Source organism: Pocillopora damicornis, chromosome 5 (assembly GCF_964200805.1).
Source record: "Pocillopora damicornis chromosome 5, jaPocDami1.2, whole genome shotgun sequence".
NCBI lineage: Eukaryota > Metazoa > Cnidaria > Anthozoa > Scleractinia > Pocilloporidae > Pocillopora > Pocillopora damicornis.
In genome coordinates, this window is record NC_142674.1 from 4,823,119 (window position 1) to 4,847,327 (window position 24,209).

The 24,209-nt window shown below is 39.9% G+C and overlaps 3 protein-coding genes across 3 annotated transcripts; 2 read left to right on the forward strand and 1 right to left on the reverse strand.

Moving 5' to 3' along the window:
• Positions 1 to 1,545: 1,545 nt before the first annotated feature.
• LOC149044807 (uncharacterized) lies at positions 1,546 to 5,476 on the forward strand. The gene is made up of 3 exons (XM_089206273.1): positions 1,546 to 1,774; positions 2,357 to 2,699; positions 3,463 to 5,476. Exons 1-3 carry the CDS (start codon positions 1,686 to 1,688, stop codon positions 3,874 to 3,876), a joined length of 846 nt encoding a protein of 281 aa, XP_089062399.1. The 5' UTR covers positions 1,546 to 1,685; the 3' UTR covers positions 3,877 to 5,476.
• Positions 5,477 to 7,355: 1,879 nt separating this feature from the next.
• On the forward strand, positions 7,356 to 14,808 carry LOC113679919 (tetratricopeptide repeat protein 41). Its single transcript, XM_089206260.1, has 7 exons — positions 7,356 to 7,798; positions 8,225 to 8,439; positions 9,236 to 9,595; positions 10,370 to 12,117; positions 12,834 to 13,074; positions 13,234 to 13,524; positions 14,069 to 14,808. The coding sequence occupies exons 1-7, from the start codon at positions 7,371 to 7,373 to the stop codon at positions 14,356 to 14,358; spliced, it is 3,573 nt and encodes a 1,190-aa protein (XP_089062386.1). The 5' UTR covers positions 7,356 to 7,370; the 3' UTR covers positions 14,359 to 14,808.
• On the reverse strand, positions 14,784 to 24,085 carry LOC113679920 (endoplasmin). The gene is made up of 12 exons (XM_027196899.2): positions 23,998 to 24,085; positions 21,988 to 22,250; positions 21,169 to 21,411; positions 20,578 to 20,780; positions 19,802 to 20,108; positions 19,221 to 19,337; positions 18,391 to 18,767; positions 18,049 to 18,220; positions 17,097 to 17,482; positions 16,219 to 16,381; positions 15,501 to 15,746; positions 14,784 to 15,237 (listed from the first exon to the last, which is right to left on the reverse strand). Exons 1-12 carry the CDS (start codon positions 24,047 to 24,049, stop codon positions 15,193 to 15,195), a joined length of 2,574 nt encoding a protein of 857 aa, XP_027052700.2. The 5' UTR covers positions 24,050 to 24,085; the 3' UTR covers positions 14,784 to 15,192.
• Between the last annotated feature and the right edge of the window lie 124 nt (positions 24,086 to 24,209).

Here is a 24,209-nt window from a genome sequence, read left to right on the forward strand (position 1 = left end):
TATAATGTACTGCAGATATAACGGAAAGATTTATTTCTGTAAAATTTAATGAAGAAAATCCATTGCTTCATGGATAAAGTGCTCAAGCAAGCTTCGGATTTCAAATAAACGCCGGGTCAACGATGCCAAGTTTAAAATAAACGCCGGGGGCGTTTTTTCGAGTAAATACGGTACCTGCCTATTAACCAAAAGACGGAATAGACAAAGTCCGAGAACAACTAATTTATACTTAATTTCGACACTGTTTTATATAACTCGTATAAACAGTATGATTTATCAGAAAATGAAACAAAAAATATGTTTAAACAGAACACGTTTTTCTAAAATTATTAATACGTTTTCTCGTCTTCAAGAATCATGGATCTTAAACGAATAAGGCATTAACTCTGCCACAAATGTGTTTGCATTGTTTTTCATTTAAAACTGCTTCGTGTGGCTGAAAGTGCCACGTGCCGATGAGAAATAAAGGTTTAAGCCATCGTGGGAAAACTGCGACCAAACTTCCTTCAATAATCACTGGCGATTAGTCCTTTGGAACGGGATTGGCCGTTGCAGGAAGATATCATTTTGTTATCTGCTTGTGCAAATTCGATTTAGTCAAAAAACCAGTCGTATTGGATTTGTTTTTTGAATAATTCCTCGTCAACCTTTAACTTGCCTTTTATTTCTTGTAGTTTCTTTGTTATTGCTGACGAGGATCTTGGACGCAGAGAAAAGACATTTTGATAAATTGTCACTTCTGAGCAGAATTCTATTATCTTGTGGTACTCTGCAAAGACCCTGTCCGGGGTAATATCTTGGCTTGTAACTAACAAGTACAAGAACAACGCTTCAATGACATACAGTTCGTCTTCAAACCAAATTGTAGCGATGGGTTCTTCTGTTTTCTTTTCCATATATCCTTTGTCTGTCTGCTTCATATCTTTCTGAAGATCTTGTTTTTGTCTCTTTCTTGGTAGCGGACCAAAGATCCCTTTTTCTTGAGTTTTTCTACCAAACGGATTCGCGCACAAACGGTAGGAACACTTTTCATTGCAGCCTCGCAGATTACGAAAACAAGGACAGCGTGACTTATATTGTTTGCAGAATTCACTTTTCCCTGTCTTCCCTGGGTTTCCGCGACCACACGAGCACCCTGCCTCATGTTGAGGGGGAACGTCGGCCTCAACTTGCAAATGCTTGTCTGCCTCTTTGCTGGTTGCTTCAGTTGTAGTTGAATTTGACTGCGTGTGAGTTACTTCAACTGCCAAATTATAGTGTCCGCTGCCACCATGATTATATGCGAGGTATATCGGAACTTCGGAAAGCACTCTTGTTCTAGGAATTATTTGTGTAATGGGATAATTTTCCATCGATGTAAAAATAACCAGCGGTATTTGCAGGATATTACTCATTGCCATTGGCACACAGTTTCCTAATTCAGAATCATAATGGCCTGGCCTAAGGAACTTCTGAGCTTCTGTATCATATGAATCAGTGGTGTTTGTTATCATAAATGGTTCGTAAAGGTGCCGATTGGGCCCCGTGAATTCTTGCACAATCAACTGTCTGAGAACGTTTATTTTATCCTCGTTAGACCTTTCCGTGCTGATACCGATCGATTTCAAGTACGTCAACCCAACCGCTTCTTTCCAATTTATGTCAAACTAAAGGAAAGGCAGGATGGTGCAGTGGACAGAATTCTCATGTACCAGCCTTTGCCATATCGTCTGGCAGCACATGAAACTAAAGAGTATATCACCAAACTGAATAATTCGAAACTGAAAGATCTCAGGTAATTTTTTTTGTTTATGGCAAGTTTTAAACACAGGTTGATGAAACCTGAATGTTTTGGATCCATATAAGTATGTGTACAGTACAGAAACTTTTTAAAAAAAAAAATGAACACTACAACAGCTTAACAGGAGTAGACAAATTGTATAATGCTTTAGAGTTTCAGGTTATTCTGGGAAAATAGGCATGAGTCATATTGTCTCTTACAATGTCAAGGTGATTGCTCTGAAAGCTGACAAGAGTTAATTTACATGTATTCATTCATGGCCCAATTTAAACACCCAGAGCGATTCCATTAGGGCCAAACTCTTTGTTTAACTTTTAACGCTTTGTAATTTATTCACCGCTTCATTATATATATACTCGATTTTATTATTTTAGTTTACTTGATAATGACGTTCTGGAAACGTCGAAACGTCGTGTTATGCTTTATAATATTTTATCGCAGATTTTTATTGTCAAATGCTTTACCAAATCTTTACTTATTCGAATTCATTCATGGGAGTACAAAAAATGTGAGAAATTAATAAACTTTAAGGTAATAATTGTTTTTAATCTTGAAGTCAATGTTTTTATATTTCAGAGCTGTCTATTCTGCCATATATGAGTTCTCTCATTCTGAAAATGGCCTTGTAACGTACTCCCTAGACCAGGGTGGCAACAGAAAGTACGAGGAATTTATAGATGGCATCTCTGCATCCCTTAATAGTCAGTGGGCGAGAAACATCTGCCCAGAAGATGTTTCAAAAGATGACAGGCACGTGCTGAGGCTGGCAGCTGTTCTCCATGTGTTATACGACCAGCTGACAAAATTTCTCCAAGAAGAAGAGAAATCACCACCACCACAAGTCATCAGCTCATTAACTATTCAGAGGAGTATAACACTGTGCCAGTATTTTACAGCACAGAGGAGAATCCTTGACCAGGTGAGCGGTTGTTCAATAATAAAGCAACTGGTAAAACAAGTGTGACTATTTCTTGGAGAAACAAATTAACAGAGGGCATAGCCATGGAACCATAAACATGAAATTTGAAAAATACAAGCCTAGGAAACCAGGCCGTGTATTGCTTTTCTGTTTTTATTTCCTTTTTATTCCAGTTCATTTTTATTGATGAGTACCTTGGTTTATGTATAAATCACAAAATCAAGATTAAATGCTTGAATCATGAATTTTAATATCCTTTTTTCATATTTGCCTATTGGATATGCAAAAATAAAACCCTGCGAAATACTATCTTACCAAAGTATAAAAATTAAGTATCAATAAGGTACACAAAAACCAAAGCGCCCAAACCGGCATGTCTACAGTTTGTCGCCACAACATTGATAAGTGTTGAGCCAAATTCTTTAGCTGCAAATTTAAGTCTGATTAACTGCTTGATAACAGATCATTATTTTTTACTGAACCTCGACATCTGATGACTGATGCTAGAAATGGTTCGACAAACATTGTCCATCAGAATTTCTACAAATTAAAAAAAATAATCAATAAATATTCATCCTGAAAGATTACTTACAGCTGTTCATATACTTAGAAAAGGAACAACAACTAATAAAGAACTTGATGTTTTCATAACACAATAGCATCAATCCTTCAAAATTCCTTGATGAACAGCTTATCAGGAATCATCATTTTCAGATGCAGTACTTGTTACTGGATTACTAAAAAGGTGTTTCATGTTTTGCAGCTTGTGAAGTGCAATACAGAGAATGCCTCAAGTGACCACTATGAACGGCAGAGGCGCATCCTGCTCTGTAAAGGGCCTTTTGTGTCTACACGTCTGGCCCAGCGCAATTTTAGTGGGAACGCGAGGCCATCTGCTGAGGTTCTAAGTGGCACAATGGAAAATCTGGCAACAGATGGATTTGGCACTGTCGTATCCGTCGACAGAAGCACCGTCTTCTACAAGAAGCTCCCGGCAGATATAAATGATGAAGACTTGGCCACATATGAGGTGACTAGGGAAAAATACTTCCAAGCCTTTAATGAGCGGGCAGACAAATCCATAATTACAAAGGACCTATTTAACAAATTTCTCAACCAGTCACCACATAAAAACCGCTTAAAGAATGAGCACGATATCACACCAGAGGACAACTAGACAACTAGAAGTAATGTAAGGGTACATTCCTCTAGCTCATTGCTAAGTAATGCAGTTTATCACCGTGCAATTTTTCACTTCGGGTTTTTGTGACCAACAATTTTTCATACATTTATACTCAGGGAAGTTTGACGTTTCATTTGCTGATTTTTTTATGGAATAAGTGACACTTACCTCAATTTCTGTTACTGACTTCATTCAATTTTCAACTTTTGGAACATTGTTTTACATATTATACAGGGCCAGCAACACAGTCCAAACATGAATAAACTACAGGCCTCAACAATATAAACTGGTTTACACATTTTTACTCGATTTTACCAGTGGCATTTTTTGTGATAATTATAATTCCATCCTGATTTGACAATGGTATTACTAGTTTTTCATCAATTGAAATAATTTCCTACTCATTGACAGTTGCTGCTGGTGTCTGAGGGGTAAAAAATATTGACCGGTATAAATCATTCAGTCTGCATATAAGCCCATTCTACTTGTAAAAAATGTTGAAAATGTGTACAAGACTTGAAATGTAAAAAAAAAACCAAACAAACAAAAAAAAAAAACAAGCCGACTGGCTGATGTAGTGAAAAGCTAATAATTATTATAGTGCCTGTTGACAAAAATATGATAAAATTAATACAGCTGGTGGCTTTGAAGATTTTGGAAGCATTTTTAGTGTGAAATATTTTCCCTGTGGTTTATTCATGTGTAGGCAGGCCATTGTTACTGCAATAAAAAAACCTCCAGTTACCTTGACCATTATAATGAAAATGGCTCTTCTTTTTTTGGAATTATTTTTTAATTGGAGTTCATGTGACAGATGAGCAGTCTATTGCCATCAATGACTGAGTGACCCTCTGAGACAAATGAATATTTAGCAAATCGTTTAGAATATGAGGAAATAGTGAGGTGAGATACAGAAAATGTGAATAATATGTATGTTTTTGGTCTCAAAGTATTTTGGGTTTGCATTACCCTAGAAGTTCCAGGGAATGTTTGCAAGTTAAAAAAATGGTTCTTCCAAGAAATTTATCCTTCCAGAGAAAGTACTAGAAGGCTTCCTGTTTTTTTAACTCTAATAAATTATTATTGAATTGAATTGAAAAAACAGTGCTAAGTGATCTGAGTACGATAAATTTTGTTTCAGTTACATGAAAGAGGATTTGAGTTAATGTGATTTTATTTACTGTTCTTGTTTCTTAATAACCATATAATAATTGGGTGATAAGTGCTTTCAGTTAGTTTTGTTGGTTAAGAGGAGAACTAACCCTTCCTTGCCCCCTTTGAGATGTACTACCCTAAAATATCTCATAGTTAGTTAGACGAGGAAAACTTCATTTCAAACATATTTTTTCACCTTAAAAAAAGTAAGCAGTAGTTGTAAGTGATAGTGAGTGGGATAACCTTTTATACTCATTTTTTATTGAAAACAAACAAACGAAAGGAAGCTATCCAAAGCAAGTATTAAACTAGCAGATCTGTTTTATCCAATCCTGTAGTGAATTGTGTACAAATCTAGGTCGTCCAGTTGAAATTTCCTTTGTTTTCCTTTTTCCCACTGTTACGACTGCTGTTAAAAATAAATAAATAATAACAACAAGTCTGGATGGATCGTTTACATATTTCCGCTTTTCCACTCTACCCACTGTTCCTCTGTGCCCATTGTCACTCTGCACCCACTGTTCCTCTATGCTGCCGTTCCTAGTTTTCCACTGTACTTCTGTGCCTACTGTTCAAGTTTTTCATTGGAGTCATTGGCAACCATGGACAACAGCATGACGCATAGCAATTTAATACAGTAAACTCATTCAATTAAGATAAGTTACTGACTGTTCCTCTGTGCCCACTGTTCCTCTGTGCCCACTGTTCCTCTGTTCCCACTGTTCCTCTGTGCCCACTGTTCCTCTGTGCCCACTGTTCCTCTGTGCCCACTGTTCCTCTGTGCCCACTGTTCCTCTGTGCCCACTGTTCCTCTGTGCCCACTGTTCCTCTGTTCCTCTGTGCCTACTGTTCCTCTGTTCCTCTGTGCCCACTGGTCCTCTGTGCCTACTGTTCCTCTGTGCCTCTGTGCCTACTGTTCCTCTGTGCCCACTGTTCCTCTGTGCCCACTGTTCCTCTGTGCCCACTGTTCCTCTGTTCCTCTGTTCCTCTGTGCCCTCTGTTCCTCAGTGCCCACTGTTCCTCTGTGCCTACTGTTCCTCTGTGCCTCTGTGCCTACTGTTCCTCTGTGCCCACTGTTCCTCTGTGCCCACTGTTCCTCTGTTCCTCTGTGCCTACTGTTCCTCTGTTCCTCTGTTCCTCTGTGCCCACTGTTCCTCAGTGCCCACTGTTCCTCTGTGCCTACTGTTCCTCTGTGCCTCTGTGCCTACTGTTCCTCTGTGCCCACTGTTCCTCTGTTCCTCTGTGCCCACTGTTCCTCTGTTCCCACTGTTCCTCTGTGCCCACTGTTCCGCTGTTCCTCTGTGCCTACTGTTCCTCTGTGCCTCTGTTCCTCTGTTCCTCTGTGCCTCTGTTCCTCTGTGCCCACTGTTCCTCTGTGCCTCTGTTCCTCTGTGCCCACTGTTCCTCTGTGCCCACTGTTCCTCTGTTCCTCTGTGCCCACTGTTCCTCTGTTCCCACTGTTCCTCTGTGCCCACTGTTCCGCTGTTCCTCTGTGCCTACTGTTCCTCTGTGCCTCTGTTCCTCTGTGCCTCTGTGCCTCTGTTCCTCTGTGCCCACTGTTCCTCTGTGCCTCTGTTCCTCTGTGCCCACTGTTCCTCTGTGCCCACTGTTCTTCTGTTCCCACTGTTCCTTTGTGCCCAATGTTCCTCTGTGCCTACTGTTCCTCTGTGCCTACTGTTCCTCTGTGCCTACTGTTCCTCTGTTCCTCTGTTCCTCTGTGCCCACTGTTCCTCTGTGCCCACTGTTCCTCTGTTCCCACAGTTCCTCTGTGCCCACTGTTCCTCTGTGCCCACTGTTCCTCTGTGCCCACTGTTCCTCTGTTCCCACAGTTCTTCTGTGCCCACTGTTCCTCTGTGCCCACTGTTCCTCTGTGCCCACTGGTCCTCTGTGCCCACTGTTCCTCTGTGCCCACTGTTCCTCTGTGCCCACTGTTCCTCTGTTCCTCTGTGCCCACTGGTCCTCTGTGCCTACTGTTCCTCTGTGCCTCTGTGCCCACTGTTCCTCTGTGCCCACTGTTCCTCTGTGCCCACTGTTCCTCTTTGCCCACTGTTCCTTATTGCCCACTGTTCCTCTGTGCCCACTGTTCCTCTGTGCCCACTGTTCCTCTGTTCCTCTGTGCCCACTGGTCCTCTGTGCCTACTGTTCCTCTGTGCCTCTGTGCCCACTGTTCCTCTGTGCCCACTGTTCCTCTTTGCCCACTGTTCCTTATTGCCCACTGTTCCTCTGTGCCCACTGTTCCTCTGTGCCCACTGTTCCTCTGTGCCTACTGTTCCTCTGTTCCCCTGTGCTAACTGTTACTCTGATGACGTCAGTCAGGTCGTCGTACACGAGCCATGAGCCCAAAATTACGCGACGGCTCTAGTTTGTGTACGGCGAGAAGTGAAACCGCTCGACGTCAAGTCATTCGACCCTTCGTGTGCTCAACTTTTAAGGATTTTCATGCGGAACGTGACTTCTTGCAAGAGAAAATATTCCCTCAGCTAAACAAGATATGTAACGAGCGTGGTACGTCGTTTATTCCCGTTGATTTGCGCTGGAACAAGAGTCAATCCCAGCAAAATAGTGAAAATGTTCTCCGCTTATGTTTGGACAGTATCGGACGATGTGCTCCGTTTTTCATTTGCTTGTTGGGAGATAGGTACGGTGTTCATAGAGCTGCGGAGTCTGAAGTGAAGGATCCTGCTACAGAAGAATGGCTGGACAAGAACTTTGAGACGGCTGCTGCTTGTGGATACGAATGGTTACTTGAAGAAGACAACAGGTACAGATCTGATGAGTTATTCTCCCATAGAGTTTCCATACATTTCATTGTAAACCAGTTTAGAGAATTCAGCTTGTAGGTTTGTCAATTCTCCTTACTTTATTGCTGGATGATCTGCTCTGAAGGAGAGTCTGAATCATTTAAAATACTGTTTCTCTCCATTCGGTTTTAAAAGTAAGAGTGTTAGTTGGGAGATAAAACTGATGAGCACTTCTATGTCTAAGCCCTCCCACTATGAGAACATGAGATTTAAACCTTGTCTGCGGCCAAAATACTTAATGGGCACTTCTCTATCTGTACTCCTTGCAAAGAGTATAGATTTTATTCTGTATTATGATAAAAGAATTATGAGAGATCATGCAACATACACTTTGTAGTATTCAACTTTGTAGCCAGATAGCTGAAGTCAGATCTCTTTACTTTTAGATATAATAGCATTACTGAGTTGGAAATTGTACAAGCATCCTTCCGCAAGAAATATGATTATGGTTACTTCTATTTCCGCAACCCCACCCATTTGGAGGAAAAGCTTCAGGACATTGATCCCAGCCAGAAAGAAAGTGTTTTGACAGTTTACAAGCCAGAGAGTGAATATGCTGCAAGGAAACTGAGGGAATTGAAACAACAGACCATTGATACAGGTTTGTGATGTCAGTATTTTACTAAATTGTTGTTAACTGACACAGCTAAATACCAACTTGTACTTCTTTTCCTCCTCTGTGACTGGTTAGGATTGGTTCCTGTTATCAAAAAAATGGTAATAACAGGGGTGATATAGGGAAGGGGTAGGGGTGTGCATCCTCCTCCTCCATTGTTCTCTCAGTCCCATCATGCTGTGGAAACCGAGGTTTATCTCTGGCTGGATCAGTGTCACCCACCTACCAACCAGTACCAGTCTTCATCAAAATCAAAAGTGTGGAGGGTGGATTTGGGGGAAGGGAGGGCTTTGTAGCTCCAATTTTTTATAGAATTACCAAAACCATGATCAAAATGAACCTTTTTAATTAACTACAGTACACATACATATCATAGTTATGTGAAAATTATCAAGGAATTCTTGTGAGTCTTTGATTATTCTTATGCCTTTGTTCCTTTCTGTGAAATGTCAATGTGCAAGTTTTACAAACTTCACGAGCAGCTTGCAAGCCTCTGGGAAGGGTGTTGACCAAGACCCCTTGTAGCTCTCTTTACTCGCCAGCTTGAGTCACGTAGGCTTCTCCACTACTCTGCTTATCAGGCTCTGCTTGAGCCTACTTACAGGCCTCAAATTAAATGTCTTGAACAAGCTTTTTGCATTTTTAATAATTAGGTAGCTATCACAGTTACTGTGGCGGAAATTTCTCCCAGTCAATGTATGCTACAGAGATGGAATAAGCCTGCATTACTCAAATCAGTCTCATATAATACTAAATATTAATATTATTTTTTATCCATCAGAGTTGCCCGTACGCCACTATACAACTCTAGAGGAGCTAGGTGATCTGATGATCAAAGATTGGATGGCAATCATTGACTTGTTGTACCCTCCGATCGATCCACATGTGTTCAGGAGCACAGAATCAGAAGTCTTTCGTGAGTGGTCTGCTCACGAGGCCTTTGCTGAGGCCCGACGACAGGTATTTGTGAGGACACCAAGGATCAGAGAGATGGTAGAGGTGCTTAGCCTCCATGCGGAGGTTGAACAGGGAATTAAGAGAAGGAGCAGTATGATGGTACCTTCTGCAGTACTGGGGACTTTCATGACTAGTCTTCCTGGCAGTGAGAAGGAGACCCTTCCACCTGTGTTGGTGCTTGCAGGTATATAAAAAGACTTGTTCTATTCAAGTGTAGATCAGACAAGTGGATGCAAAACAGACAATATTTCAATTAACAAAGTCAAGAAATTTGATTTATTTTTTTTGTGGTATAAAACTACCATTAGACTGAGATACTGAGTAAGATAACTGGTCACAAAAGAGGCTCTTACAAACCAAGATGTTACAAAAGTGGAAAAGGTTGAGATGGTCACATAATTAACCAAATTGAGGCCAAAATTTTCAAGATACACATTCTGTTACTTTTTGCTCTTTTAACCTTTTAACTTCTAAGAGTGACCAGCATTTAATTTCCCCTCACGATATCACCCTGAATCAAACATGAATGTCATGAGAACAAAGGAAATAACCATTAACTCAAAGCTCCAATACATTTATTGAAATGCTTTTTATCAGCTCGTTGGGAAATTTATAGAGAACAGGATGGAGAATATGCATACTGACTTTAGAGTGTAAGCTTAGGGTTTAGAGGAAAGGCTGATCACCAACTACAGAAGTTTTTGATTGTTAAAGAAAAACTCATTGTCAGAACTATAGGAAATTTTTAGAGAACATTGTGGAGAATATGAATACTGATATTAGGATTTAGAGGGCTTAGTCAGCACTTTTGGCACGTTTTCTAATCCTCTGAATCTGAATGAATGTATAGTTACATGTCTCTTTTTTGTTGTTGTTTTGTTTTCATCACTTTTTGTAATATTGCAATTAATGCTGCTGGTAAAAAAGTCTTTCTAAACAAAATCTTTGCTGTTTTTAGGTGAGAGTGGCTGCGGTAAATCTACCCTCGTTTCCCATTGGCTCAAACTAATCACTGCTAGTCATCCCCAACTCGTCACCATTCCTCACTTTGTCGGCTGTGATTCCGGTAGTACTGACGTCACCAACTTCATGCGCCGCTGCACAAGTGAACTGCGGCTTCATTATCTTGATTCCGACCTCGATGACTCCAACGACATTAAAGATCTCAGCGACTTCACGCGTGTCACTGAGGCGTTTAGGGCGGCTTTAACGCTTGGGCCGTCTGTCATTGTTTTAGACGGAGGAGACCACTTGGGGCATGCTTTGGACGTCCCCGCATTTACAGTAAAAGAGATGCAATGGCTTCCATCCTGCGTTCCAGTCTCCTGCAGAGTCATTATTACTACGACCAAATCTGATATGACCTATCGTGCTCTCTCACAGCGTAAAGATGTCAACTGCATCGACGTGCCTCATTTGTTTGATGTTAGAGGAAAGACTGACCTGATAAGGGAGTATGTAGGGTCAAACTACAATTTTTTAGACTCATCCCGGATTTCCAAGATTACTTCCTCTAGCCTGGCGCATCTTCCGTTATATTACGTTGCGCTGGCTTGTGAATTGCGTGTTTTTGGTGCGCACAAGAACGCCGAGAAGTTATTGGAGTCATATGTACACGCGTCAACCCTATTTGATTTGTGGAGTTTGATATTTCGTCGTTGGACCCACGAGTACGGTTGGTTGCGTCCAGCGGTTTCCAGAGGCCCTGTTCCCGCCATAAAGGCGCAGGTGTCGCGTGATCGTATGAATAGTGGCTGGGTGGCTGACGTGCTAAGGCTCTTTGTCCTATCACGTGAGGGTTTATCTGAACACGAGGCTTTAAGCGCCTTAATGATCATGGGATACGTGAGGAACTATGAAGTAACTATGGCTCATTGGGAAATGCTCCGTTTGATTGCAGAACACGTGCTTATTGAAATGCCGTCTGGGTTGTTGACTTTCCCTCACCAGTCCGCTCGTGGTGCCATAGAAATTGCCTTGCTGGGTAATCTGACCTCCCCATCCCAGGAGCGCCCGGTCTCACCCCTATTTAAAGGGAGCTGGGAGCGACAGAAACAGCAGGGTCACACAGTTCTCACGAGTCTCTTTTCCACACAGCCTTCATCCGGGCGCACGATGGACGAATTACCATGGCAACTCAACATGGGTGGAAACATGGAGGCATTGTGTAAAACGATTTGTGAGCCGAGGGTATTCGTGAGGCTCCTAAACTCATCAAGTGAAAAACGAAGAAAAATCGATCTTCAGTCATACTGGAGAGTTTTAAAAAAAGCGAATCGGAAGCCTGAAGAGGTTCTCTATCAAATGGCAATTCAATCGTCAGAGAGACTGCAAGATGAATCCAAGGAAGTTACTACTCGAGAAGTCGGATCTGCCTCGTCTAAAACGAACGATTCTTCGGCCATTGATAAGTTATGCCGAAAGGCGAACGATGATGCCTTGTCTCAACTCGAAATAGCGCTCGTGCACTATTTCGCAGGGAAATTCCTGGGGGAAAATGGTCACGATCAGATGGCACACACCCTTCTTTTGAACGCCTACAAGATGGCTTATCCCGTGATCTCAGTAAAGGTCATTTACTTGATGTGCGATATACAGGAGTCATTGGGGAATTTTTATCTTAAACTGTCTGAGCCAAGCAAGGCGGCGTTTTGGTTTAACGGTGCATTTAAGTCTGCAGGGGAAATGGCTCGTACTTCCGATTTGGTGAGACGCTTTTTCTATCTTTAATACTCTAATTTTTGAAACAACATTTGAGAGTGAAAGTTAGTTCTACCTTGTACAGCACATTAAACAGTGCCTCATGGTAGTACTGCACAGTAGGTTCCGTATAAATGGTCAGGCTAAGAAGTTATATTGTACGACGAACTTATCTAGCATAAGAAGAAGCTTTTATGCCGTAGCATAGTGTTTTAAAGGTTGAGCATGCGCGAGGAGATCTGGACAACCGGAAGCCAATTTCCCGCGCAAACAATTCAAAGGAAAAAAACAAGAAACGACCAAAACAAGTGAAAGAAAATTGAAATTTTTCATAGAAATTTGGGAATGAAAACAATAGTAGGGAAAAGGAACCCAAGAGACTTATCGAAGAGAAAGCTTATATAAGTAAGGGTTCCCTGATGATTTACAATTCTGTTTTGAGCTTTACCAAGAAAGTTATACGCTTTTAAAACACCGTGGCTTACTGGCTTCAGCGTTTGTTTGTTACTCGTGAAACACCTTGATTCTGAGAGCTTGAAAGCATACTTAATCAACGTTTTCGCATGCGCAGACGTTTAACAGCTGTATTATATGTACTAGCTTTCAACTATGGATTAGGGTTTTACCGAAATATCAATGCTGGGTGAAACGCCTCACTTTCTAAGGAATTACCTCCTGTTAACTAGTTTGATTCGTTTATGGTTGCATTTATTGGCTTTCAGGTTGAACACGAAGCTCTAATTGGTCGTCTTCTGAATTGTATCGCACTCTGCCAGTTACCAAGTCACGTGCCTCTCCCACCGGAAGTCCACAGCCGATCACGAGCGCCTACTCGAAGTGGAAGAGTGAAGACACCGAATTCCGGAAGAGAACGAGAAAAGACAGAGGAGATGGGATCAGGGAACATTGGCACCATTTTGGATGAAGCATTGAGGCATATGAAAATTGCTCAAATGTTTCCTGGTATGTCCTTAACAGGGAATTAATTGGTATTTACTTAGTCTCCATGCAGAACTCTTTCGACGTTGCCTTGTACTTTTACAACGATTGACAGCCCTGATCCTTCTTTTATACGTCAGTAAAGCTCAAATTTACCACTTTTATCTTTTTAAACTGTCTTAGGCCAAAGCAGCGTTTATTCTCATATGGGATTGTTAGCTGCAAGGCAGAGGCGAAGGGAAGACGCAGAGTCCTTATTCTGCAAATCACTCAGTATGCGCGAACAGTGGTACGGCTCGTGTCATCCACTGGTTGCTGAGATTTATGATGCATTGGCCTCGCTTTCATGTTCAGACGCAGCAGAATCCCCGGATGTCGCTACAGCGGAGGAAATGTTTCGCCGAGCTTTGCACATGCGTGAAGATCTCTTGGGACAATCTCATTTACTGGTCGCGAATACATTATTCAAATTAGGTAAGTGCGAAGTTATTGATGGGTTCGATATATGGACTTCAAAGCTTCTACCATGAAAGTTTTATGGCCACCGCCTCTCAGCTTCTCGCCTCCCGGATGGGATGCCAATCCACATCTTGTAGAAGTTTCAAAGCTGACGTTTCTAGCGCTAGCACTTCGCTGGCCAATTTGTCATCAACTCAGTTGATAATACCAAATTTCCTTGTTATGCTCTCCCACCGACGCAGCACCACAGTTTCTTAAGAAACTCGTCCCCTTTACTCACCTCTTGTGAGGTTTCTTAACAATTTATCGGAACCCCTTCCCCCTCCTGGGTGTGTCTCGTCCAACTACTCAAATCAATGACCTCACATAGGACTGGAGCCAAGAGCTTTCAATACGTGGTCCACTTTGTGGACTTCAACGTAACTTGGATTTATTAATGAATCCTGTTTAGCTTTGGCTGACTGAGTCAGTTTTACTTGTATTTTTATTGTTTTTGTTTTCCGACGCAGTTTAACTACATCAGCCGAAATTTTATAGGCTCTTCTTTCTCAATTTCCAGGGAAGCTTCTTCAAGCTAAAGGCACGAAAGATGCTATAAGGGAAGCAAAGTTACTTTTCCAGCGCGCATTGGACATACGCACGTCAAAACAAGGCGTTTATCACGCAGAGACCAAGACAATCAGACGCGCACTCATGTCCCTGGAAACTGTTGATGTAGGCGCCAAGTTTAGTGGAAAAGGAAGCGGGAAAGAGAAAGAGCTGCTTGCTTTAGAAGGCGTCAGAAGTCGACCGTTAACTAAGGCGTCTTCGAGAGTTGATTTCCGCCAGGCCAGTGCGTCTCAATATTGATTCTGAGTTCTTGCTATCGTCAAGGTTTGGTTTCCGGAAGGAAACTGCTCAGCAGCTGCTACGTACATCCCATTGTCACTGACTAAGGATTGTCATGAGGGAACAAACTTACGTAACCTTCACAACAACCTGACCCTCTTTAAAATGTGAAAATTCAAGCTCGAGTTCAATTTTTCTACATGTACGAATCAGCCAACAAAACAGTAGTAATAATTTTGCCTCAGCGAAAATTTAACCAGGAAACCCCAACTAACAACGTTTCCAGGATCTCTCGTCTTCCCCATAGAGCGAGACCCTGGGTGCGAAGTAGAACTGGCTGGAATTGTTACCATCCCTCCCCCCGTAATATTACTTGTATGTCTTGTTCAAATCTTTCACAAGTCAAGGAAATTGAATGTAATTCAAGATGTACATACTCAAGACAGTTTCATATAAATGAATTTTTATTAACCTTGTCTAAAACTATTCTTTTCAAGAATGCAATTCACAGCACAAGAAATTTAACCAATAAGGTGACACGCGCAGACAAGGGACTCAACTTCAGTAGAGGTTCAGGGAAAATATCTATCTTTTGTAACGCCGATTTTATTATTTTTGTATACGAAATTACAAGATTCTAAGTGACTTGGTGAAACAAAAACATGAAGCAGCTTACAAAAAAAAGCATCTCCAATATATTTTTCCCGAAAATCTGACGTCTTTCTTATAAATATACTCATTCCGAAGAGGCTTAGGCCGCCATATTTTTGTACAACCGCGACAAACAGCACCATCTCTCGAACGCATCCAAACTGTAATAAAGTCTAACAAAGTTCTTAAGTATTCTTTTAGTGGTTAAAGTTCGTCCTTTGCTTCAGCCGGGGCTTCTTTTGATTCTCCCTAGAAGGAAAAAAAATGTGGTGTTATTTCATTCTGAACCATTCTTCAACTTTCGGCATGACAACTCAACTGATACACATTTTAACTTGGGCTTTTAATACTTTGGGGCAATTTTGGTTTTCTTTTGACCTGTTACACGTAAGTGTCACTACTTGGAAAGTAATACGTCACTAAGCTTCCTTCTCAACCTCCCTACCCCCCTCCCTCCTCCTCCCTGAAATGATCGAACATCTATGGACAGACTTTAACTATTTGTAGTTTACCTCCACTTCATCTTCTTTCTCCTCTGTCTTTGTCTCTCCTTCTGATGGTGTCTTTTCGCTGGCTGCTGATTCCTCCTCTGTCTTCTCCTCATCTTTGTCTCCCTCCGCATCAACCTCCTCTGTATCCTTGTCTTCTTCCTCCTTCTCCTCTGCCTCTTCCTCCTCGGGTTCCACCATGGCTTCCAGGTCTACTCCCATGCTAAGACGAAGCATGCGTTCGATACGTCCAGCGAAGTCCTGGGAGTCCTGAACAAAGATTCACAATGTAAATGAATATGTACCACTGCAGAATTAATTTCCTCAGTTACAAGATCTTCTTTCAATTCTAATACATCAAGTAAATAATTCACAGGAATTAAGCAAATTATCAACCGTGGATATTGCAATGATTAACCCGCGTTGAAGACACCGTGTGAGATGCCGCACAAGAGGCCATTTTGCTGATGATGAAGAGGACTTTCATACGGAAAGAGTAGCCAGTCTGAATCAAATGTCTCATTTCTGCCCACGAGCAGGAGCTGATGTTAATACAATGAGAATTACGGGAATGATCACCAAGCTAGGAAGCTTTCATTGTTACACAAATTCTCATTGTTACACAAATTCTCATTGTTACACAAATTCTCATTGTTGGTACCGAAGAAAATCTATAGAGAACAGCAAGGAGAATATGGATATTGATGTTAGGCTGTCAAGGGTTAAAGCTAATTACACCAACCTTGACCATGTATCCAGATCTCAAAGTAGCAGTTTCAAAGAGCACACGGGCAAGATCTTTAGCAGTTTTATCCTCTTTGTCAGTTTCCACTCTTTTCAGAAGCTCCTTGACCAATGGATGTCTTGGGTTAACCTCCAATGTTCTCTTTTGGTTGGCATAATATCTGAAAGAAATTTTGTACAAAATCAATCAACCCCTTGTCTCCTGAGAGCAATCAGTTTATGGGCAACAAAAACAACATCTCTGGTTCAGGGAGGTGGTCAAATGCAGAAACGTGAACAACAGAGTATAATAAGGTCTTGATTTTGAAACAAGTTTGCGATGAGTGAAATGATGGCAGTAACAGTAACACCAGCTTCATTAACATAACAGTTGGTCTTAACTATCATGCCAGATCACTGTAGCTACTTTTTACTAACATATGCCAGGTGGAATGCATGGCAAATGGGAAAGGGAAGTAGCAAGAAAATCCATGCCATTTTAAAATGAAAAGGTTGTTGGCACAAATGTGCATGTCCTATCAAACACTCAGATACTTTGGCAACATAAACCAGGTTGTCAAAAAGATTTTTAGTAACCAGCTATGATACAAAGTACATGTAGGCAGCACATTTTCATGCCCCCATACTGAAAACTGAGCCACAAGCATTTGAAATAACTGACAGGTTTTTCAGAGTAGACAGGGAAATGCACCAGTTGCGATCTTCTTTTGACAACCTTGCCTAATGGTTGCAGCAAAGAAAACCAACTTGACTTCAGAAGTTAAAGAATACAACTACATGAACTATGCATGTGCACCACAAAAAATGGACTGGATAAAGTAATCTGCAGCCTATCAACTTTGAATATAATGGTTTCTACAGTTCCTTCCCACTTACTCATTACTTGGGTCTTCTCTCTTGGCATAAGCCTGCGACCTCATAATTCGTTCCATGTTTCCAGACCAACCATAAGAGCTGGCAACAAGAGCACAGGGTGACTCATCCAATCGCTGTGAGATGGCAGCCTTCTCAATCAGATCTTTCAGAGCGTCCTCCTTCAGCCATTTTAGCAGAGGCTCGTATGTGCTCTCCAAGGCTTCTAGCTTCTTCTTCTGTTTCTCTGATTCTTCTCCGATCTTCAAACCTTCCTTGGCTACATTTTGGAATTTCTTGCCTTCAAACTCGGGCAGACTCTGGATGCAGTATTCATCAACTGGCTCAATTAAGTAGAGCACTTCATAACCCTTCTTGAGCAGACGTTCCACAAATGGAGAGCTTTCAACCTTTAAATAAACATGACAACAGTGCATCAATATATATATATATATATATATATATATATATATATATATATATATATATATACATACACATACATATACATATATACATGTAGGTACAACAAAACCTGTACATGTGAAGGTATGCAAGCACATTAAAGTTACTACCAACAAATTAGGTTGCCTCCTGGAAAAATTTTCATACGCACACTACTTTGAAAGAGACCATGGAAAAATATATATCACTGTAAAGCTTAAAAATTATAAAATATTCAAAATTTTGAAACTTTTGAGCAGAATTTTTTGAAGTAACCTTAGTGCATCATCTTTAACCAACTAACAACTCAAGCAAAGTGGGAAAAGCTCTTCTGATACAACCTTTCCATTCATAAGATAACTAACCTAATCATGCAATCAGCTCTGGTATGAGAGTATTTAACAGCTGGCCCTGGTTGTGTGGATAACCCTATCCACTGGATAAATCTAGATGGTTAGTGATTTATCCACAGAAGAGCACTGTCATCCCCTTAACAACTGGGCCTGATTTCTATTATTGTGCAGGATCTCACCTCCTTTCGGCTGGTTCCTGCCATGAAATAGATTGCGTCTTGTTTTTCCTTCATCCTCTCAAGATAATCAGCCAGGCTTGTCATGTCCTTCTCAGAATTAGAAGAAAAGAATCGGAGCAATTTGGCCAATCTGGTCCTGTTGGAGTGGTCCTCCATCACACCTAACTTGATGCTACAATGAAAACAAAAATTTCAGTTTATTTCAAGGAGATTCAATCCAAGGAAACTATTGAAACAAATAAAAATCAAGGATGAGATCAATTTTAGCAGCTTTGATTTTTGGGCAAACTTGAAGAGGCTGAACAAAAAAAGAAAAAAAAATAATGCAAGAAAATTATATACCTTGTGCTGAATTCCTTCCAGAATTTATCCATGTATTCTTCCTTGGGGATCTTCTTGATCATGTCCAGAGCCTTTCGTACAAGCTTCTTCTTGATCACCTTCAGAAGTTTGTGCTGTTGAAGATTTTCACGACTGACGTTGAGAGGCAGGTCATCAGAATCCACAACACCACGGATGAAGGAAAGATACTTGGGCATCATATCTTCAAAGTTGTCAGTGATGAAGACACGTCGCACATACAGCTTGATCTGATCCATCTTCTTGCCATATTCAGAGAAAAGGTTGTTTGGGGCGGATTTTGGCACATAGAGGATTGAACGGAATGTGACTTCACCCTCAGCAACAAAGTGGGTCTTGGCAAGAGGCTCATCATGATCCTGATAAATAACATTCATTGTTAATGTGTAATACAGTATTGGTGTCATTTAAAACCATGAAATTTTGGAAAGTTAGTGCAATAGGCAGCAAATTATTTTTAAGTACATTTTTACTCAACCTATGACATACTCCATGCAACCATAAAGCGTACACCTTTACCACAAATAAAACAACTTGGAAAAATAACACAAATTGTTACGTTCCACACAAAACCTCTATAGTTACACATTTACTGACTTATTGACTCACAGATTTTTTATCTTCATCTTTCTTATTAATATAAAATGATTTTTCATGGCATGGGAAAGAAACAATCCAAGAAAAAAGTCAAAAAGTGAAAAGAAACTTTAGATCACAGAATTCCAAGTTACACACTGGTTTGTTACTCAATAACAACTGTACAAATTAAATCAGTCTTTCAGAACAACACATAGCACAGTTCCAGAAGATACCTTAGTGAACGATTTGTAAAATTCATTGTATTCTTCATCTTTGACATCTTTGGGTTTTCGGCTCCAGATGGGTTTGTTTGTGTTAATAAGTTCCCAGTCCCAGGTAGTCTTTTCCACCTGAAAAACAACAACATAAAAAAATAAACAAAAGTAACAAAAAGGTGACTTCATTAATTTCCATCCAATCGTAACTTTGTAACTTCCATATCAATTACAGTCTGCAGACTCCAAACTTTAAGTTTAAATTTGCAAAACACTTGTCAGTAAAACTTCCTTCTACAGATAATTTGTTTGCCACAAGTACAGTTCCTATGAGGGTTAATCCTCCAACTCTCTTAGAGAGAAAAGTTCCTTCACACTTCAAACCCTGACAGTGATAGGCATCTTATCTCTCCCAATATCATTCGTGAATTAAACATAAACGCGATGAGAATAAAAGAAATGATGGCTAGGTCAAAAGGCTCTTGATCATTGAGTAAATTCTTCATGAAAGTGACAAAGAAAACATTTAAAGAACAGTGTGGAGAATTTGCAAACTGATGCTAGGGTGTTAAGGGTTACTTAACCTGCTGGAGACAAACCTTTTTAGTCTTTGGTTTCTTCTCCTTTTCCTCTGATTCCTCCTCCACCTCTGCATCATCATCCTTGTCTTCCTTTTCTTTGTCTTCATCTTTCTTCTCCTCTTCCTTCTCTTCATCTTTCTTATCTTCAGCAGCTTCATCAGCTTTCTTGTCTTCAGCAGCTTCCTCCTCGATTGGTTCCTCCACTTCCTCAGTCTTGCTGGTCCACAGGTAAATGTTGAAGTTGATGAACTGACTGTACTTCTTGACAAGGTCTTTGATGGTGTCGGGCTCAAGGAAGTCGCGAGCTTCTTCTTTCAGGTGAAGGCTATGGGACAAAACACAATTTTATACATAATCAAATAATTCAAATAATGAGGCATTATCTTGCTTCTTAAAAAAGCATTTGTCAAACTCTTTGAAAACTAGGTGGAGGATGGAAGGGGGGAGGAAAAACACGCATTTCTGCTTAAAATGCACAGATTCAAACAAATATTTTACCCAAAAAATACAACATTAGACATAATAGGAATATTTGTCCTAAAATAAAGGGTAAAAAAAAATAAAGATTGTGAAATAGATTATCACAATGACCGCCAAAATAAGGTAATGACACCAGAGGAAGAGAACTGGTGTCAGGAACAAGGAGAAAACAGTGAGAAGGAACCAAGCTTCACCTTTTCTTCAAAGCCAAAGGCCAAAGTGTTTGATAAATATACCACATACTGGTAAATCACCCTGCATACACTATGTTTGGAAAGATTGTTTAATGCACTTTGAAAAGTGGATATAATCACCTGACAGTTGTTCCCCTCTTAAGGGTGTCACCCCTAGGATCCTCTGTGATGCTGAAAGAAGCTGCATCAGACTCCCAAATGTACTGCTTGTCATCATTGTGCTTGGATGTTACAATCACACGGTCAGCAACAAGGAAAGTTGAGTAAAATCCCACACCAAACTGACCGATAAGATCACTTGCCTGATCACTAGACTGGGCATCCTGAAGATTCAATAAAGTAAAGCTTTAAGGATATGGGGACAAAAGCAAAATGACTAATGTAACACTCAGCACTGCAAAAAATGACTGTGGGAAAACATAACTGTAAGGGAGACCTTGAAAAAAGGGAGTACACAAGTGGGGTTTTGAATATTGCCCTGAACAATTAAGCTGACATAATTACCAGACACTTGCATCAAATCTACAAATGTAAGCATCCACACCATCAAAGTCCTAATTTGGTTAGCATGTGCTGCACTCTGCATCAAAGGCCTACATTTAAGCCATGGCAGGGTGATTATTACGGTTTTCCTGCTCCAAATTTCCGCTTTCTGTCAAATCTCAACAATTTTACACCAAAATTAAAAGGAAGTACAGAAAAAATTCTCACCGCCATCTTCTGGAAAAACTCGCTTGTTCCTGACTTGGCAATGGTACCCAGGTTTTTGACCAGATCATCTTTTGTCATACCAATGCCAGTATCAGTAACATGAAGGATGTTGTTCTCCTTATCAGCTTTGATCTTAATTGATAGTTCCTCTGTGGCTGCAAGGGCTGACTTGTCCGTAAGCGACAAAAATCTGATCTTGTCCAATGCATCAGAAGAATTGGAAATAAGTTCTCTCAAGAAAATCTGAAAGAAAAAAAGATAATTTCAACCTCTGATTATTACCAGGTATCTTTTTATTTTTGATCAAAAATAATGCTAAGAACAAATTGACATCATCTGATGGTGGTACCAAAATTAATGAAATAATCAAGAAGTCTACAACAAATTTTCTTGTCACAGTGTTCAGTATAACAGTATGAACAAAGCTTGTATTTCTACCCTTCAAGATTTTGAAAAGTGTACATTTAAAGATCAAGCTGAATGTAAAAGTAGGGCTTAAAACAAATTTTTGAATGGAGGCCAATGAAGCCAACTGACCAAAGAAATTTGAGCTTGTTCAGAACCCAACACTGACCCATCTCATTCATTAAATTACAGTTAAGATGACTGTACATTAAAGACTTTCCAAAATGTACACAATTTATAAACTTGACGCAAGGTGGAGTTTTTGGCTGTAAGTCAATATTCTGGCTAAACATCATCCATCAACCATCCACTTTTTAGAGTTCCTAGAGCCAGTAGTTTTTTTCCTCAGATCTTGCTTGCGCCATAACATGTCCAAAATGGTCAACATAGAAAGTGCTGTCAAATTTCTCCTACCTCCTTATTTCTGTACAGAGAATTGATAATCAGCTTCATCATTCGGCTAACTTCAGCTTGGAAAGTGTGTTTCTCAGCCTTCTCTCTAAGTTCCTTCATCTGGGCCACATTCAAACCATCCAGTTTGATAGCTTCCTCCTCCCTCTGGACAGCTTCGTCGTCTGTCTTAGATCCATCTCTACTTTTTCCAACATCTTCATCTACTGTGGGTGGTTCTGTCTCTGTTGGTTCTTCTGTCTTTTCTTCTTCTGCCAAGCAAAAAGCTACAAAAAAAGGAACACAAAAATTAAGTCTACCATGAAAAGTCTGACAAAAATCTCATCTCAAAAAGTTGATACCAAGAAGAACAAGACAAAGATGATGCTACTTAAACAATTGCACATGTTCCCCAGAGCTCTGAAGACTCATGCAAATAAATTCAGTCCTACACTCTGATTTAAACTGTTGTTTTCAAGATAGCAAATCACTGTTTCAGTCAAGTACCTATCAAAATAATAATTTATCCTTCTAAATTTCATTACTCCCTTTGCACTAATGCTTCAGACACTTTCTTGCAGTGGAATTTCTGGCTTAGAATAAAGAAATGCATGTCATAATTGCATCATTTTTTCACAATTTTTCCCCGTGAAAATAATACCTACAGCATTAGAATAAGCTATGCAGACAAAAATTTCAAAATCTAGCAGCAAATCAACTTGAGAGCTTTAGTACCAAGTAATTATCACATTAATTTATAGTCATGAAACAGGTATCTTTTACATACAACATGAGACATTTTGTTTTATCAGTAGATAAAATAATTCCATTCTTTAATTCTCTTGCTTTTAAAACAATAAGATGCCATTAACTGAAAATGAAACATCTGGAGAAAACCTTTTTAAGTATGTAAGGTGAACAAACAAAACAACACATAAAATCCCTTAACTCAAAAACCTGCAGTAAAGAACTACATTGTTTATAACAAAGGGCTCAAGTGGACCACAATGTTATTGTTAATGAAACTTAAAATTGCACAAGAAAAAATAAAATAAAATAAGTTGAATAAAAACAAATTTCTTTCAATTTCTTTTCAAATAGTTGACAATCTCTATGAGCTACAAGTATTTGTTTATCTTCAAGATGTTGGACATATCTGGCCAAATCCTATTGGTTGATAGCAAGTATCCAATCACAGGTTGACATATCTCGAGGGCTGGATTTTTAAAAGTTTTGAGTGCTTTTTCTAACAATTAGCTAATGCAACTTCCCAAATTAGTGCTTTTGCAGACGTTTTCCACTAAAGCTGTTTCAGAAATAACTTTTTGCCACCTCTTATATCTAAATGTATGAAAGTGTACCCTAAAAATTTTCAAATAATCCACTCCAACATGATTTGAAAAAGAAGGGATTTCCCAAACTCAAACCCTCAAAATCATCTCAGTTAGAAATCTAATAAAGATTATCTAGTGGCTCTAAGGAAAAATAATTCAACTATGTAATATTTCGTTGTAAATTCACTTTCTATATAAGAGTATTCATTTAAATGTAATTGAAGTCAATAAGTTACACCAGAGAAACATTGTATAATAAACAATACCATCAATGTAAGTATACAAGTCTAAATTATCCTTTGGGACCGTGTTTCGTTTCATAATATCCACAATTTCCGAGTTATATTTCCGACGGTAGACGTACATGAATCTAAATCGTTGCCAATAAGTACGTTGCTAATGGACAGTTTCCAATCGACACAAGTGAATGGTGAAATCGAAAGGCAATCGATCGTGACTTGACAATATAAACGTATCGAATTTTGCAATTACCCACAGACCGAATACTCTGAAGCTTACTTTTAAAACAAAACGGCCGAAACCTTCCCTGAAAATCTGACGTAAGACTATTTGCTTTCATGTACATTGAAACGAAATAAAATTTTTCGTGAGCATAAAAATTATTCGAGGAAACTGTGCGAACTGAAATACTTGCAAAACTCAACTTTTCCTTACGCAAAAAAAGCAAGAGTACACTTACAAGAAATAAGAAGTAGCCCCAAGAGGCCTAGCAGGTACGATTTTCTTCCCATTCCTTGAAATCAAGATAAAACAGATGTAAATGACAGCACTACCGCAAAATCTGTGCTAAACTTTGAAGTGCAAGGAAGTACTATGCAGCTTTCAATCGATCCAAACCAACCAAAATTTTCCACGGCCAAAGCTCGTGTCTTGTTCTAATTGGCTAATCTT